Below are 13591 nucleotides of genomic sequence, written 5' to 3' on the forward strand. Positions count from 1 at the left end.
CCTCCGCACTACAAACCTTGCCTCAGGCCTGCGAATCTGAAGACCTACCTTCCAATTTTCCTCAAGGAATATGTCAGATTTTTTTTTTTTTTTTTTTTTTTTTTTTACACAGTACCACAAGAAAAAGATTGCGTAATGCTTACATTTTTATGCCGTTAAACATTTTAACCAATTAAGTTTGGGTTGATTCTATAGATAAGTTCAAAGAAACGGAAAGACCTGTAATTTTTGTGTTAACCTGAATCGGTAACGCCCAAGGACCCGCTTTGAAAGGCGAAATTTAAAGGGATGCTTGTAAGCTTGGCTAAATCTCTGTAAAGTGTGAGAAATTTCTCTTCTCCGGATATCACACGCATAACATACCCAGCAGAGTACGCTCTGAATAAACTTTAGCCAAATGGCTCAAAGTAAGCATAGGCTTTGGAACCGGAGGATTTGTCGTCACCACCTCCATCTTGGAGCACAGCACCCAAGCGCTCGAGATGACCATTCCGACAGGTGGAAACATGGCGACAGCAATATCTGTTTTGTGAGTATCGAACATAACATATACAAAATGCTTGGTCTGTAGCAGGGACCCAATAAAAAAATGGTGGCTTGTTTTTAATGATTATTGTCTTTTTTTACCTCGATAATTTGTATAGAGATATATAGCTGTTTGTCAAGTGTAAAAACTGTTATTCCTAGGTCCTCAATTCATTTATCACAGTCTAGACCGCATGTGTTGCAAGACAGTACTTTACGCGGTGACAGGTAACATGCCTGTTTAGTAAGTATATGACAAAAACAGTTACAAAGTTATAAACATCTACTTAATCCATTAAAATGTATATTGACTACAGTTTTTAAAGTGTACAGAAAAAAAAAGTTCTCCATACTTACAACTTTCCAGTTGCATTATACACGTCTGTACATCCATTGGAAAATTCTTGAGATCCATTGGACAAGAAAGTGTTAATGTCAATCTGGAAGAATTCAAAATAATTATTTAAAAAATAATTTATGATATCATATTAACATTCTGTTGTTCAGGGTACAACTGGGAAACAAGCTTTGATTAGTGACTAACAACTCTTCAAATAAAATTTGCTCCAACTTGGGTATGTTATTTACTATGAAACAGCTGTACCTTTATATATAAATCTGTTTTTCAGGGAAGAGAAAACTATATGTTTAAGCATCCAATCAATTTATTTATTTTGCTCAATCATTCATTCCTTTGCAGAGGACTGTAAATGTCTACAAAAGGTCTATATTTCCAGAAAAGACCCTCACAAAGAAATTTGAGAGTGAGTACCATAAAATTTATACCAAATGCCAAAGGGCATATTTCCCCAAACTCACGTGTACAGCATGTTTGAGGAGGCAAGTACCTCCGGGGAATTAGAAAACCAGGGCGCAGGAAGCAATCCTGTGTGACAACTTCCAGTCGTCTTTGAAACATTGAAGAAGTTGTCAGTGAATATCCAGCAGTAATATCAGAGGGAAAAAAAAAAAAAAACCTGGATCGGGAGGACTTGAAAATTCTGGCTGTTAGAATGGGGTCCTCTGCTGTAGGACTAGGGCATTTCACCAGATTTTGCCAGGGTCAAGAACTAGCCGTCTAGAATATGTAGGACATAATCTTATGCTCATCATAAGTCTTCTAATTTGGCTCATACAAATAGGTTGAGCTGGATGGTGTACACCAGCATTCTGTCCCTTTGCCCTCTCCAGAAAGTATTTGTATGTTGGCATTCCAGATAATTCATAACTCATGAAAATACACATTTTTTATGGAAACGTATACTACCCAGATAATCTTGAAAGATTAGCAAGAATTTGTAGTTCTTGGACCAGGGAAAAAGAGGCCCAGATCCAAACAAACCCAAGTTTATTCAAATAAAGTTCTTATCTGAGAACTCTCTAGCCAGCCCCTTTACTTAAAGTACTCCCATTGAAATTCATCATATCAGTGGGTGCCTTTGGTGGGGTTTTTTTAACCTAAACTTTGTGATCGTAGGTCGATTAGTTTACTTCCCTATATTTCAGGGTTCTCATCTCCAAAATGAATGTAATCACAGTACTTGCTCTGGAGAAACGTGAGCAATACATGAATTAACACACGTAAAGTGCTTAGACAAGTATCTGACACGTCGTAAACACTCAATAAATATTAGTTACGAAGGATTACTAGTATCCTACCACCTCCAGACTCCTCCATCTTCCCCAACCTTGAATTACATAGGAGGAGCACAAAGATGACTGGATTAAATCACATATAAAGCTGGGGTGCCCAGGTGGCTCAATTGGTTAAGCATAGGACTCTTGGTTTTGGTTCACGTCATGATCTCATGGGTAGTGGAATCGAACATGGTGTCGGACTCCCCACCCAGCAGGGAGTGTGCTTGAAGATTCTCTCCTCCTGCACCCCCTCTTGCGCTCTCTCACTCCCTCTCTCTCTAAAATAAATAAATAAATCTTTAAATTTTTTTTTAAAAAAGTCACATATAAAAGCTATTTAAGCTTAAACAAAAAATAATCATCAGCACTGCCAAATGTAACCATATTCTCCGAAATGGCATTTTCATGTAGACCATAGACATAAAGTTATAATAATGCACGTTCTACAGTGAATACTCTTGGTGAGGCCCGATTAACATAATTTGAGAGATATAAACAGACAGACATGTGAAGCTGTTGAATTTTTTAGAATCCCAGGAGGATCATTTGACAATTCCTTCAAGTCAGAGTCCATAACACACTAAAATAATTCATGCGGCTCATTCTTCAAGAGCAATTTCCTCCTGGTTCAGCTAGGTTAAGTGACCTTGTGAGTACGATCTTGTAAATTTACAAAGTTCTCTCTGAAAAAGGCAACTGTAAAATGAGGTGGACACGATGTTCTCTGTCTTGTGAAGGGTTCATTAGAAGTGTATGCACAAGTGTATTTTGAACATACGCACATTAATTTTCCAAACATCCAGGGCTCTCGGGACAGCCAGTTTCAAATGTTGGCTTGCAGAATTAATTCTGTGACCTTTTGTATGGAAGTGAATAGCATTCTCAGAATCTTTTCCAAGCTCTCACCATGCATGTGATGTCAAATTCATATCCTGGCTATTTTTTTGGCATAAAATGAGAGACATTACATAATTTTTTTTAAAAAGAAGGGCTTGAAAGGAATTATTTGGCAAAGAAAATCACTGTTTGTAGAACTTTTGCCATAAATCATATCCTGAAAAACATCTGTTTATGAACATTCTTTCTTTTTTTTTAAAGTTCTATACAATTACCTAACAACATATGGATGAAAAAATACATGTCAGCCCGATGGGTGTGATACTGAATTTCTTCACCAAAACATTATATATAAATTAAAGATACGTTCTGACCACATCAAAAGAAAGCTAAATCAAAAGGCAATTAATCACATTCTACTGTTTTGGAAATGAATATCTTCTTGTGTAAGAGAGGACACTAAGTTCTCTTTCTGAGACAAGACACATAAACAGGATATGGTGTTTTTTTATTTTCTCTTAAAAAGTCTTGGCTTAGTGAAGTAGTAATGTTAAAATAGATGACTAAAATCTGGGACAAACAGTTGACCTGATTAAAATGGAGGTATTGCCCAATTTTAAAAAATATTTTATTTATTTATTTGAGCAAGAGAGAGAGCACTAGCAGGGGGAGCAGCAGGCAGAGGGAGAGGGGGAGGCTTTGCAGGGAGCCCAATTCGGGGCTCGATCCCAGCATCCTGGGATCATGACCTGAGCCGAAGGCAGACACCTAACAGACTAAGCCACCAGGTGCCCCAGTATTGCCCATTTTTGAACAAGCATTGCCTAGGGTATGATGTCTATCTCAATCATTAATTAAGTATATATACTTATACATATAAGTATATATATATATATGTTAAGTATATATATATGTGTGTGTGTGTGTGTGTGTGTGTTCTTTGACTCCATTTTTGGCTCTTTATAAAACTGATAAGTATCTTTATTAGTTCCTAATATTTCTAAATTTAATGCCATAAGAACAATTACCTTTTTTTTAAAAAAAAAATTCATTTATTTATTTGAGAGAGAAAGAGAGAGAGAGAGAGGGAGAGCACGACAGGAGGGGCAGAGAGAATCTCCAACAGACCCCATGCTCAGCACAGAGCCCAGTGTGGGACTCGATCCCACAACCCTGAGGTCATGACCTGAGCCAAAACCAACAGCTGGAGCTCAACCAACTGAACACCTCTTGATTAATTATCAGCTTTGCAATATGAGCTGTAATATCATAATAAGGGTAATACGTCTATTGTACTTACTATGTAGTGGACACTGTTTTAAAAAATTTACAATTTCTCAACTAACTTATTCCCTATGGCAAATTTATAAGACGGGTAAACAATATTACCTTATTTTAGAGATGAGGAAACTAAGAGGTCACCTCACCTGGCATCACAAAGCCGAGATTAATAGGGCTGAATTTGCACATCTGGGAGCCCAGCTCTAAATTCTATACCCTTAACCACTAAGTATACTGCCTTTCAAAGGCCTTGAAACATTTTTCATGAAAATGGGTTTTTTAATTAAATGATTTTTCAAATTTTGTATTTATATAATGCAAGAAATGACATATTTCATTCAGCATTATTACATTTAAGGTAAAAGACACATAAATGATTCTTCCCAAAAAATCAGAGAAATGTAATTAAACTTTAGAAAATATAAGGCGTTTCCCCATGGATTTTACATATTTACTTGAGTGATTTGGTATTTTATTATGATTCTATACAGATCAAAAAACTCTCAGGAGAGATTAGATTGTTGGAGCACTAGAAAGGAGACCGTAACTAATGTTCTAATCTGGAATTTTATTGTTATCTGATTTTAGAGATGATTTTAAAGCTTGTCAGCCCATCACCAGTGGAATCTCCGTGTTGTCCATGGTTCCTTCGGGAAGCCAATGTCAGTTAAAGACCTCTTCAGAAAAATATGCATAATCACACATATGCAAAATTCTCCTCACAACATCTATTTTATGGTTTGTAAATTGATTGCCCTTGAATAAACAACATCTTAAAAAGCATCTGTTGATAAGTTTGCTTTTTCTATTAAAATTAATGTTCAAAAAATAAATACATATTGCATAAGTAAGCCTTAAGTCTTTTCACAACTGACTTTCAAAGAAAGACTGATTATATTTAGTTTAAATAAAAGTTGAAATTGTGTTATGATCTTTGACAAGTCACTGTGCATAACATTTTTGATCTAAAATTTCTTTCTGTTATTTGATTTTTAATGTACTAATGCTCCCGTAATAGAAGCAGTAAAATTGGATGTATTAGTATGTATTAGTAGTATTAGTAAAGTAAGTAATAGATAATATTAAACTGCCTCTGATGTGCTCCCATGATTTTGTGGTAAGGATTTTACCATCCCCTCTTTACGAGTGACAAAACGGGAACTTACATTAATAACTTGCAAGTGTCCATACAGTGCTAATTTACAGATTCTGGAAAATACCAGCAATTGTCCTTTTTGGGGGGTCTTGTTTTCTTTTGAGGAAGTTACAAATAACAACTTTACTGTCTGTTATATGCCTGGCACTATGCTGGGTGCTTTACATACATTATTTTAGGCTCAAGGTAATTAGCATTTTCACTCTCATGTATATAAGAAAAATGACCTTTCACACATAGAAACTTGCCCCAAATCACAGCTGGTAAATGGTAGAGGCTGGATCTGGCTTGGAAGGGACAGTCATCTGTGGGCCTCTGTGTGTTTTGGTACACCTCTGGTGGGTGTGCCAAGACTGTAAGGCCCACACTATTCTTTTACCTGAGCCATTTCTCAGGGTTGTTTATGCAGCTGCTAATTTTGAGAGATGAGATAACATTGTTCTTCCAGACAAAGAGGAGGCTTGCTTACTGCTTGCTATAAATGCAGTGGATCCCCCAAACTCAGTGTCCTGCAGCTGGGACACACATTCACAGTGCGTGTTACATCCATCAGGGCCTGATGCATCGTTTCAGACAAACTTGAGGGCAAGGGAGAAGTTAGGCAAATTCACTGATGCTTGCGTTGCTTGCTTGCAGTAAGTAATGCATTCCTTTATTTCTGACCCAGAGTCTTGGGTCTTCTGTCAGCAGCCATAAAATAAGTAATAAGCTAATTTTATAAGTAGAGTAAAACCAAATCCCAACTTGGACCATCTAAGAGTCATGTATCTGGCTCCAAAGTCCTCCCTTGAAAAGGACTTGATTTAAAAAGTATCAATGTAACTCATGGATATCATTTAGAAGTTCAAACACTATAGAAAGCATAAAAAAAAAAGTTGTATTTTTGCCCTACTCATCCAAACCCCGGTTCAGTTCTAGCTCCTAGGAGGCAACCTCCCTTTAGACACTTGTCAAAGATTTACAGTCATATATCTCAATTGCTATTATATTATGCTTGATTTTTTTAAGTTTGTGAAATTATCTATTAATTTCATACAAGGAAAAAAATTTTTTATACCACACTCCATGTACTTAACTCTCCTGTAATACTCAAAATTTAGTTGCATAAATATTTATGGTTAAATTAATATTCAGTGTTTACATGTTATGAATAAGTAATTACTATTCGTGGTTAAGCATAGTCATTTGCTATAATTATAATTCTCATGTAGCATTTTGTTTTTGCTAGTACTAATAATTATCTCCTTTTAATAGTCAACAAACTCCCTATCAGAGCTACAAAGTGCCTCTCGATGGTCAATACAGCGGGTAACCTATCAATTCCTTGTTTTTCATGGAAACCTCTATTTTTTTCTGTTCTTTCTTTCTATTAAGATATTAAACCTCTATATTGATGTTCTGATTTTCGCATTCTTTCTCCTCTATTTCTTTGTATCTTGATTCTACTTCTGGGAGACTGCTTCACTTCATCTTCCAAATATTCTACTGATTCTTCTTTTCACTTTGGTTTACTATTTGCTCCTGTTATGCTCTGAATGATTCTTTTTATTCCTTTCTTATTTCACATGTTCAGTTGTCTCATCTATTCAGAGTTGTTGTTTTTTAATGGACTCTTCTGCTCTCTGCATTTTCTCCTGAGTCAAACCTTTTCTCTTCCTTTAATTTCCTCCTCTTTTCTCTTCATTTTCTCTGTGTGTTTCTTTTGGCCTCTGCTGCTGCTGCTTCTTCTTCTTCTTCTTCTTCTTCTTCTTCTTCTTCTTCTTGTTTTAAGATTTTACTTATTCATTTGAGAGAGAGAGAGAGCACAAGCAGGGGGAGAGGTAGAGGGAGAGGGAGAAGCAGACACCCCATTGAGCTGGGAGTCTGATGTGGGGCTCAATCCCAAGACCCTGGGATCATAACCTGAGTGAAGGAAGCTGCTTAATCATCGGAGTCACCCAGGCACCCCATGGCCTCTGTTTCTTTTTTTATTGTTAATATTATAGAATGTTTTCAAATGTCTGTTTTTATTTAAGAATGAGGCAAGAAAAACCATTTGGAGCTCAGTTAGTAGCAGATGGTTCACTGAGTAATGGTTTTAACAGTAAGATAGTAACATGGCTGTGCAGATTTTTCCTTGGTGGTTCCCCAATTGTCGGTATCTGTAGATCTTTTCCCAGAGGTATATTCTTCTGACTACTACTGTTCAATGGAAGCAGTTTAGGACTGGCTTTCAGCATCTCAGGGAGAACAAAGGTTTCACCATACAGTGTGCAAACCTCATGTAATCTCCATTTTCTTAGTACAATGCCTCATGACAGATGCCAGCTGTGCCTGGAGTCTCTACTCCTGAAGCTCTTGGTACAATCTCTCCCAGATTTTCTGTCCTCTTTCTGCTCATTTCGGATGGCATAAAGGTAGTTTCTAGTCTGAAGGACATGGACAAGAAAATCAGGAATAGAAAGCTCAGTCTTCTTTCTGCACATTTTAAATCAATTCTTGTCCTTTTCTTTCATTTCTAGCTCCTCCTTTCTGAAGTCTTAGCTGCCTTAAATTTCTAAAAGTTTGAGGATATTATTTTCTCCCTTTTGGGTTCCCCCACTGTAGCTTAAATTTCAGTTGTGCCTAGTAAGTCAGTTTTCACAATGCATTCATTTTCCAGCGTCCTAAAATATGCTGTCATTGCGTATCTGTCACTGCCTCCTTTCCTGTTACTTTCATCCTCCTGTGTGTTAATGCCATTTTTGTTCCTTACTTGGTTTATTTCTTTGTTTTAGGAGGTTTAAGAAGGAAATACGGATAAATGGGTAAGTTCAATAAGTCAGGTCTGCCAGGACAGTCTTTAAACAAGCAGGAAAGCCAGGACTCTCATGAGACATCACAGATGTTCCATTTGTAAATTGAGTGAAATTTTTTTTCTAGCACAACTTTTGTTAACAAAGAAACTGTTTGCCATTTGAAGATTTTAAAGTCCTGTGAGATTTCTAAAAACAACTCACAATAAATGAATTTAGTCTGATTAAGCAAGCCAGGATATAACAAACAAAAACTAGGAGCCGAGAGGCATCATCTGTTTCATCTGAACTCATACTGGAAGACAAAAGATGCAATTCAGAATCATTTCATAACTTTTCTCAAAAATATTGCAAGATATGTAAGCAATTCATAATGCATGGCACCACTTTTAATTCCAATAAGACCTGATACAAACAATGAAATATCCACAATCTACCCATAAACCAAATAAAGAAAATAATTATGGAAGTTTTAAGATAATCATTTTATTTTAGAATATTTTCCAGGTGTGACACAAATCATCAAATATATCCTTTCAAATTGCTATTTATTGATTTACACCTGTTTGCTACTTAATAAACAAAGTTGAATGAACTCTGAAGTTCAACAGTCAAGACATTTTAATATTATTTAAATATTATTTATATTTTGGTATTGATTATTGTTATGTTTTGGTGTTAATTTTTAAAAGCTACATAGTCTTCTTAGAAATGCATTATAAATAACTGAAATATAAGTAAGACCTTTTCTAAAGAATGACCAGAGAAGCCCAACAAGATTAAAAAAATACAAATACCTGAAAAATAATTTGTGGAAAATGAATCTCAGACATGTAAATCCAAATATTTCTTCACCAACATATATTTAAAGGAAGTATGCATTCATAAAAATATAATCACAATGTATGAATCAGCTATAGTTCAATTTGCCTTTAAACTGCCTACCAATTTGGCTGATATTAAGAGGCTGAGCCATTTGTTTAAAAAAGTGGATTTTTAAGAATTACTCATCAGTTCCTAGATCTAGAATTTGAGTCTATTACTGGTGATTGGACATATTCGGGAAATGATGTATTAGAGGACCTCAAGTGGAACAATGATAGCACTTACTCAAAAATCTCAAAACACTCATTAAAAAAAACCACACAGTATTTCACTGAAATCAGGAATTTGTCTATGACTCACCTTATTGAATAAAGAACATTTCCATTCTTGAAAATTCTTAACAATTTGTTGTCTGTAGTAACTTCATGAAAGTTGGCGCCTTTTTCATTGGCAAAGAACAAATCAGGTTTCCAAATGGAATCCAGCATGGAAGGGTCTAGGTCTAAAGAGTCATCAGGATATTCACTATATGCAAGGCGAGGATCATTCCATTTCTGACGAAGAAAGATATTCACTCTGTAATCCTATGATAAAAGAAAGAAAGAAAAAAAAAAAACCTGCTTTAAAAGTTTAGAATCTTATGTGCTATTCTTCAGGCACCTCTGATTTCAGCAAAAGCCACTGACATCTTGTGAGATTTCCATACCCCACAGTCCTCACTCATTACTACTGACAAGAGTCATTTTAGTTACAAGGCTTTGCCCATGTTTTTAGTGATCTATATATCTCTAAAGAAAAGGTCACAGAAGAGTACAATTTTATTATGCTTATATTTTGCCATTCCATTCAAATTTCACTTTTGTGAATAAAACGTTGGATTGCTACTAGACACTTGAAGTAAAATATTTACATCTTTGCATTTATTTTCCAGAACCATTTCTTTTAGTACATATCCAATAGCATCCAGAATGAATTTAGTGAAATTTTCTTGAAAGCTGTCTATTTTATAAAAGTGATTATAGGTACTTCTTTAAAATGAAGATACATATCCTCATGTTTAATATAGCATATAAATTCCATGAAACAGGTGATTTGGAAAAAATAAAAGGTGATTTTGAAGTAATGAAAGAATAATAACGGAACATTATTGCCAGTAATCCTTCAATCAGATTTGGCTAAAGAATTTTCCCAATTAGACTATTCGTACGTAACTTCAAAAGGGGAAGAGTCAAAGATTTCAATCATATTCTTGCTCACAATTTTTGGACTAATGTATAGAATGACATAGATTCATAGCAAGCTGTATGTGTGGGTTTTGTACACAGTGTATGGACATCAACACTACCAATGACTTTATAAATACAATTTTCCCCTTAGATATTTGAAATGAGTGAATAGATTAAATACACAGACTTCATTATAAGCATGAGTAAAATGAACATTTTAGGAAGATTTTATTTCCATGGAAAATAGCCAAGGCTGGAGATATTCAGAGAAACCAAATACCAATTTTCATCTATTTTTTTTTTATTTCTTGAAAACCAAATTACCAGTTAAGAGAATATAATAACCAAGCAACCACAAAGAATGTTTCAGTAGTATCAGGCCTGGTGGATTGCTTCTCTTGCAAGGAGGTCAAATTCAGAGTAGTGAACGTTACAAATCTATATGTTCCCTTGATTATTATTTGTGTGCTGAGACCCTTATCTTCTAACTGTAACTGAGGTTACATACCAGATAATATTTTTTTCTGCTTGCTAGGTGCCCCATGTATCTTCCAAAGTGACAATGGAACAGTTCACTTCAGCTTTTTACCACAAAGTTCACGATAATGTGGAAATCTCACCAGCCACAAGGATCTGCAGAACCTGTAAATGGGGATATATGAACAAGCTTCTACCAGCCGAAGACAGGTCTCTCTTAGCGTAGAGTTCAGAACGCCAAGAAGCATAGCTCCCTGGTTGGTGGCCAGCTCTTGCATCCCTGTACTGCTCTGTAGTCTGTGCCTCAACCCTCATTACCGCCAAAGGAATAAATGATTGGACTAACGTCAGTGTCTCCCTGCCTTAACTATAGGAGAAGATAAAAGCAACGCCAGTTACAATGATGCCTGCCAGGAAAAATAACTGACAAGTAAGGAATTTCCTTTGGACTGATTCTTAAGATTTTTTAATATACATATACAATTATATGTAATTGAGAACACTCTGCAAGTGTTCCCCACTGTGAGGCTAAAATAAAAGTACCTTTAAGCTACAGTGTATGTAATAAAATTTGGTTGAATCTCCTTATCCTATGCTATTGGTTTAGTGATATATTTTATAGACAGAATCTCAGATCTTCCAGGAACACTTTTTGCTACAAGAATGAGCTAAAACAAAACAAAACAAAACACCGCAAAAACAAAAACCACCCAGGTATCCTTCAGTTTCTGATTCTAAATCACTCAAGGCAGAAATCAACTGTCACCTGTCCAACTGTCCAACTGTCACAAAGGCCAAATGCTATCCTATATCCACTGTGCTCTTTCTGTGAATAACCAGAAATATCTTTGTTTACTAACACATTTAGGTTTTTGGTTTAGGGCCAGGGTCCAAAGCAAGACTCAGAAATGACCATCTCCTGAAAACCTAGAAACTAAGATTTTAATGGTTCTCACAGTTTGGGTTTTGATCTGCCTGCAAATGAACATTGTTCCGGGAAGCTTCCCTACTAAACAACCAAATTCAGCATTTCAAAAATAAATTTTTAAAGCTTATTCCTCATAGCCAGTGTATCCCATTTATACTAGGCAACCAATATTATTTATGAGTCTCGATCATTTGCGAAAATGTGCAAAGGGTAAAAAAAAATGACAGTCAAATAATGCCACCTGAAAGAAGTCCTTGTAACTTGATTTGAAATAACGTGCCTATGCTAAAAGACCGTGAACTAAAGCAGGAAGCAGGAAACAGTTTTGCAAAATAGAGATAATGGATGTGTATGCAGCACATACAAAAAATTTTAAAATAGACTTACTAAAGCCAGTTTAAAATGTAATTATGCCTTGACTATAAATGAAATAAAGACTAACTGTTTTATTAATGGAATTTTCCTGTTCACCTGGGCTATGCTCCTATAAGGGTGAAAATGTAGAAAGGTTATAGGTGAATAAAAAAAAAGAGAGTAATAAATATGAGATAATATATATGAAAATGAAATAAATACTTATATTTCACATTTCTGAAATCTAGACATGTATTGAACTCATTCATAAGTCATAAGGCAACTGAATTGACTTTTATATGGAATCAAAATTTTAGGACGGAGACATTGAATGATTCTTTTCCCTACAAACTCCTTTTGCAGTAAAAACGTCAGAAGTTAATCGTACTTTTTCAACATTTTTTCGTCTTACATACTAAGTAATATTTATTTATTATATGTTATACTATATTAGTATCTGCCCTAACTGCCGCCAAAGGAATAGGTGATTGGACTAATGTCAGTGTCTCTCTACCTTAACTATGGCAGAAGATGAAAACAACTCCAGTTATAATGATGTCTGCCAGGAAAAATAACTGACTAGTTATATATGTTAACTATATGTTATATAGTTATATGTATATGTTATATTATATTAGTATATTATTAATATTATACAATAACAGTGATGAAATATAGTGATTAATTATATAGAAAGACTAATTTTGACATTTCAGAAGTCAAAATTTATTATTATTAGAATAGAATGATACACTTTATTTTAATTAGTTTAAATTAATTTTTTAAGAAAATATTTTGTTGACAGAGTAGTTATATATCATGTTTGGTTTTGAAAGTAAGTATCCATTAAAATGTAGTTTAAATTCCATCTGTATGTTACATAGTTAATAATAGACCTTATATTTGAAATCTTACATTATGAGGTACAAAAAATAATAATTCAGTTAGGCAAATTTTATTTTATTTTATTTTTTATAATAATTTTTTATTATATTATGTTAGTCACCATACAGTACATCCCTAGTTTTTTATGTAAAGTTCCATGATTCATCACTTGCGTATAACACCCAGTGCACCATGCAATACGTGCCCTCCTTACTACCCATCACCCGCCTATCCCAACCCCCACCCCCTCCCCTCTGAAGCCCTCAATTAGGCAAATTTTATAATGGTTCATATACTAGACTTAGAAGTAAGTCTTCTTAGGATCAAATCTCGGTTTTCCCAGTGAGATAGTTTTCTAATCTCCATGACTTGTTTTTTCTTCCGTAAAATAGGGATAATTATAAAAGTACCTCCTCTCATTGGGGTGCTGTGAGCATTGGATTGATCCACACAAAGCACTTAAAACAGCACTCATTAAATATTAGCCTTTAGTTCCTCAAAATTAAAATTCATATTAAATAGAAATCTACTTGTATTTTCAGTTTACAAATTAGTTTTTGAAATAATAGGGGCATTTTGATATGCCATATGAGAATTTGGGACAGAAATTGTAATGTTGAACCTGATGAATAGTATCTTATGGAAAATTTTCAAACCAGTACAATAACCTTATCATTAACTTTTT

At 34.8% G+C, this 13591-nt stretch overlaps 1 protein-coding gene across 2 annotated transcripts in view; it reads right to left on the minus strand.

Moving 5' to 3' along the window:
* The window catches only part of GLRA3 (glycine receptor alpha 3), a 181348-nt gene that overhangs the window by 65309 nt on the left and 102448 nt on the right, over positions 1-13591 (minus strand). For both annotated transcript variants that reach the window (XM_008705064.2, XM_008705065.1), the window contains exons 4-5: positions 9397-9620; positions 883-965 (exon numbers count right to left, since the gene is read on the minus strand). In XM_008705064.2, the coding sequence (XP_008703286.1) occupies positions 883-965; positions 9397-9620 (307 nt within the window). The remainder of the gene's footprint in view (positions 1-882; positions 966-9396; positions 9621-13591) is intronic.

This window comes from Ursus maritimus, unplaced genomic scaffold, assembly GCF_017311325.1.
Source record: "Ursus maritimus isolate PB19 unplaced genomic scaffold, ASM1731132v1 scaffold_11, whole genome shotgun sequence".
Lineage (NCBI taxonomy): Eukaryota > Metazoa > Chordata > Mammalia > Carnivora > Ursidae > Ursus > Ursus maritimus.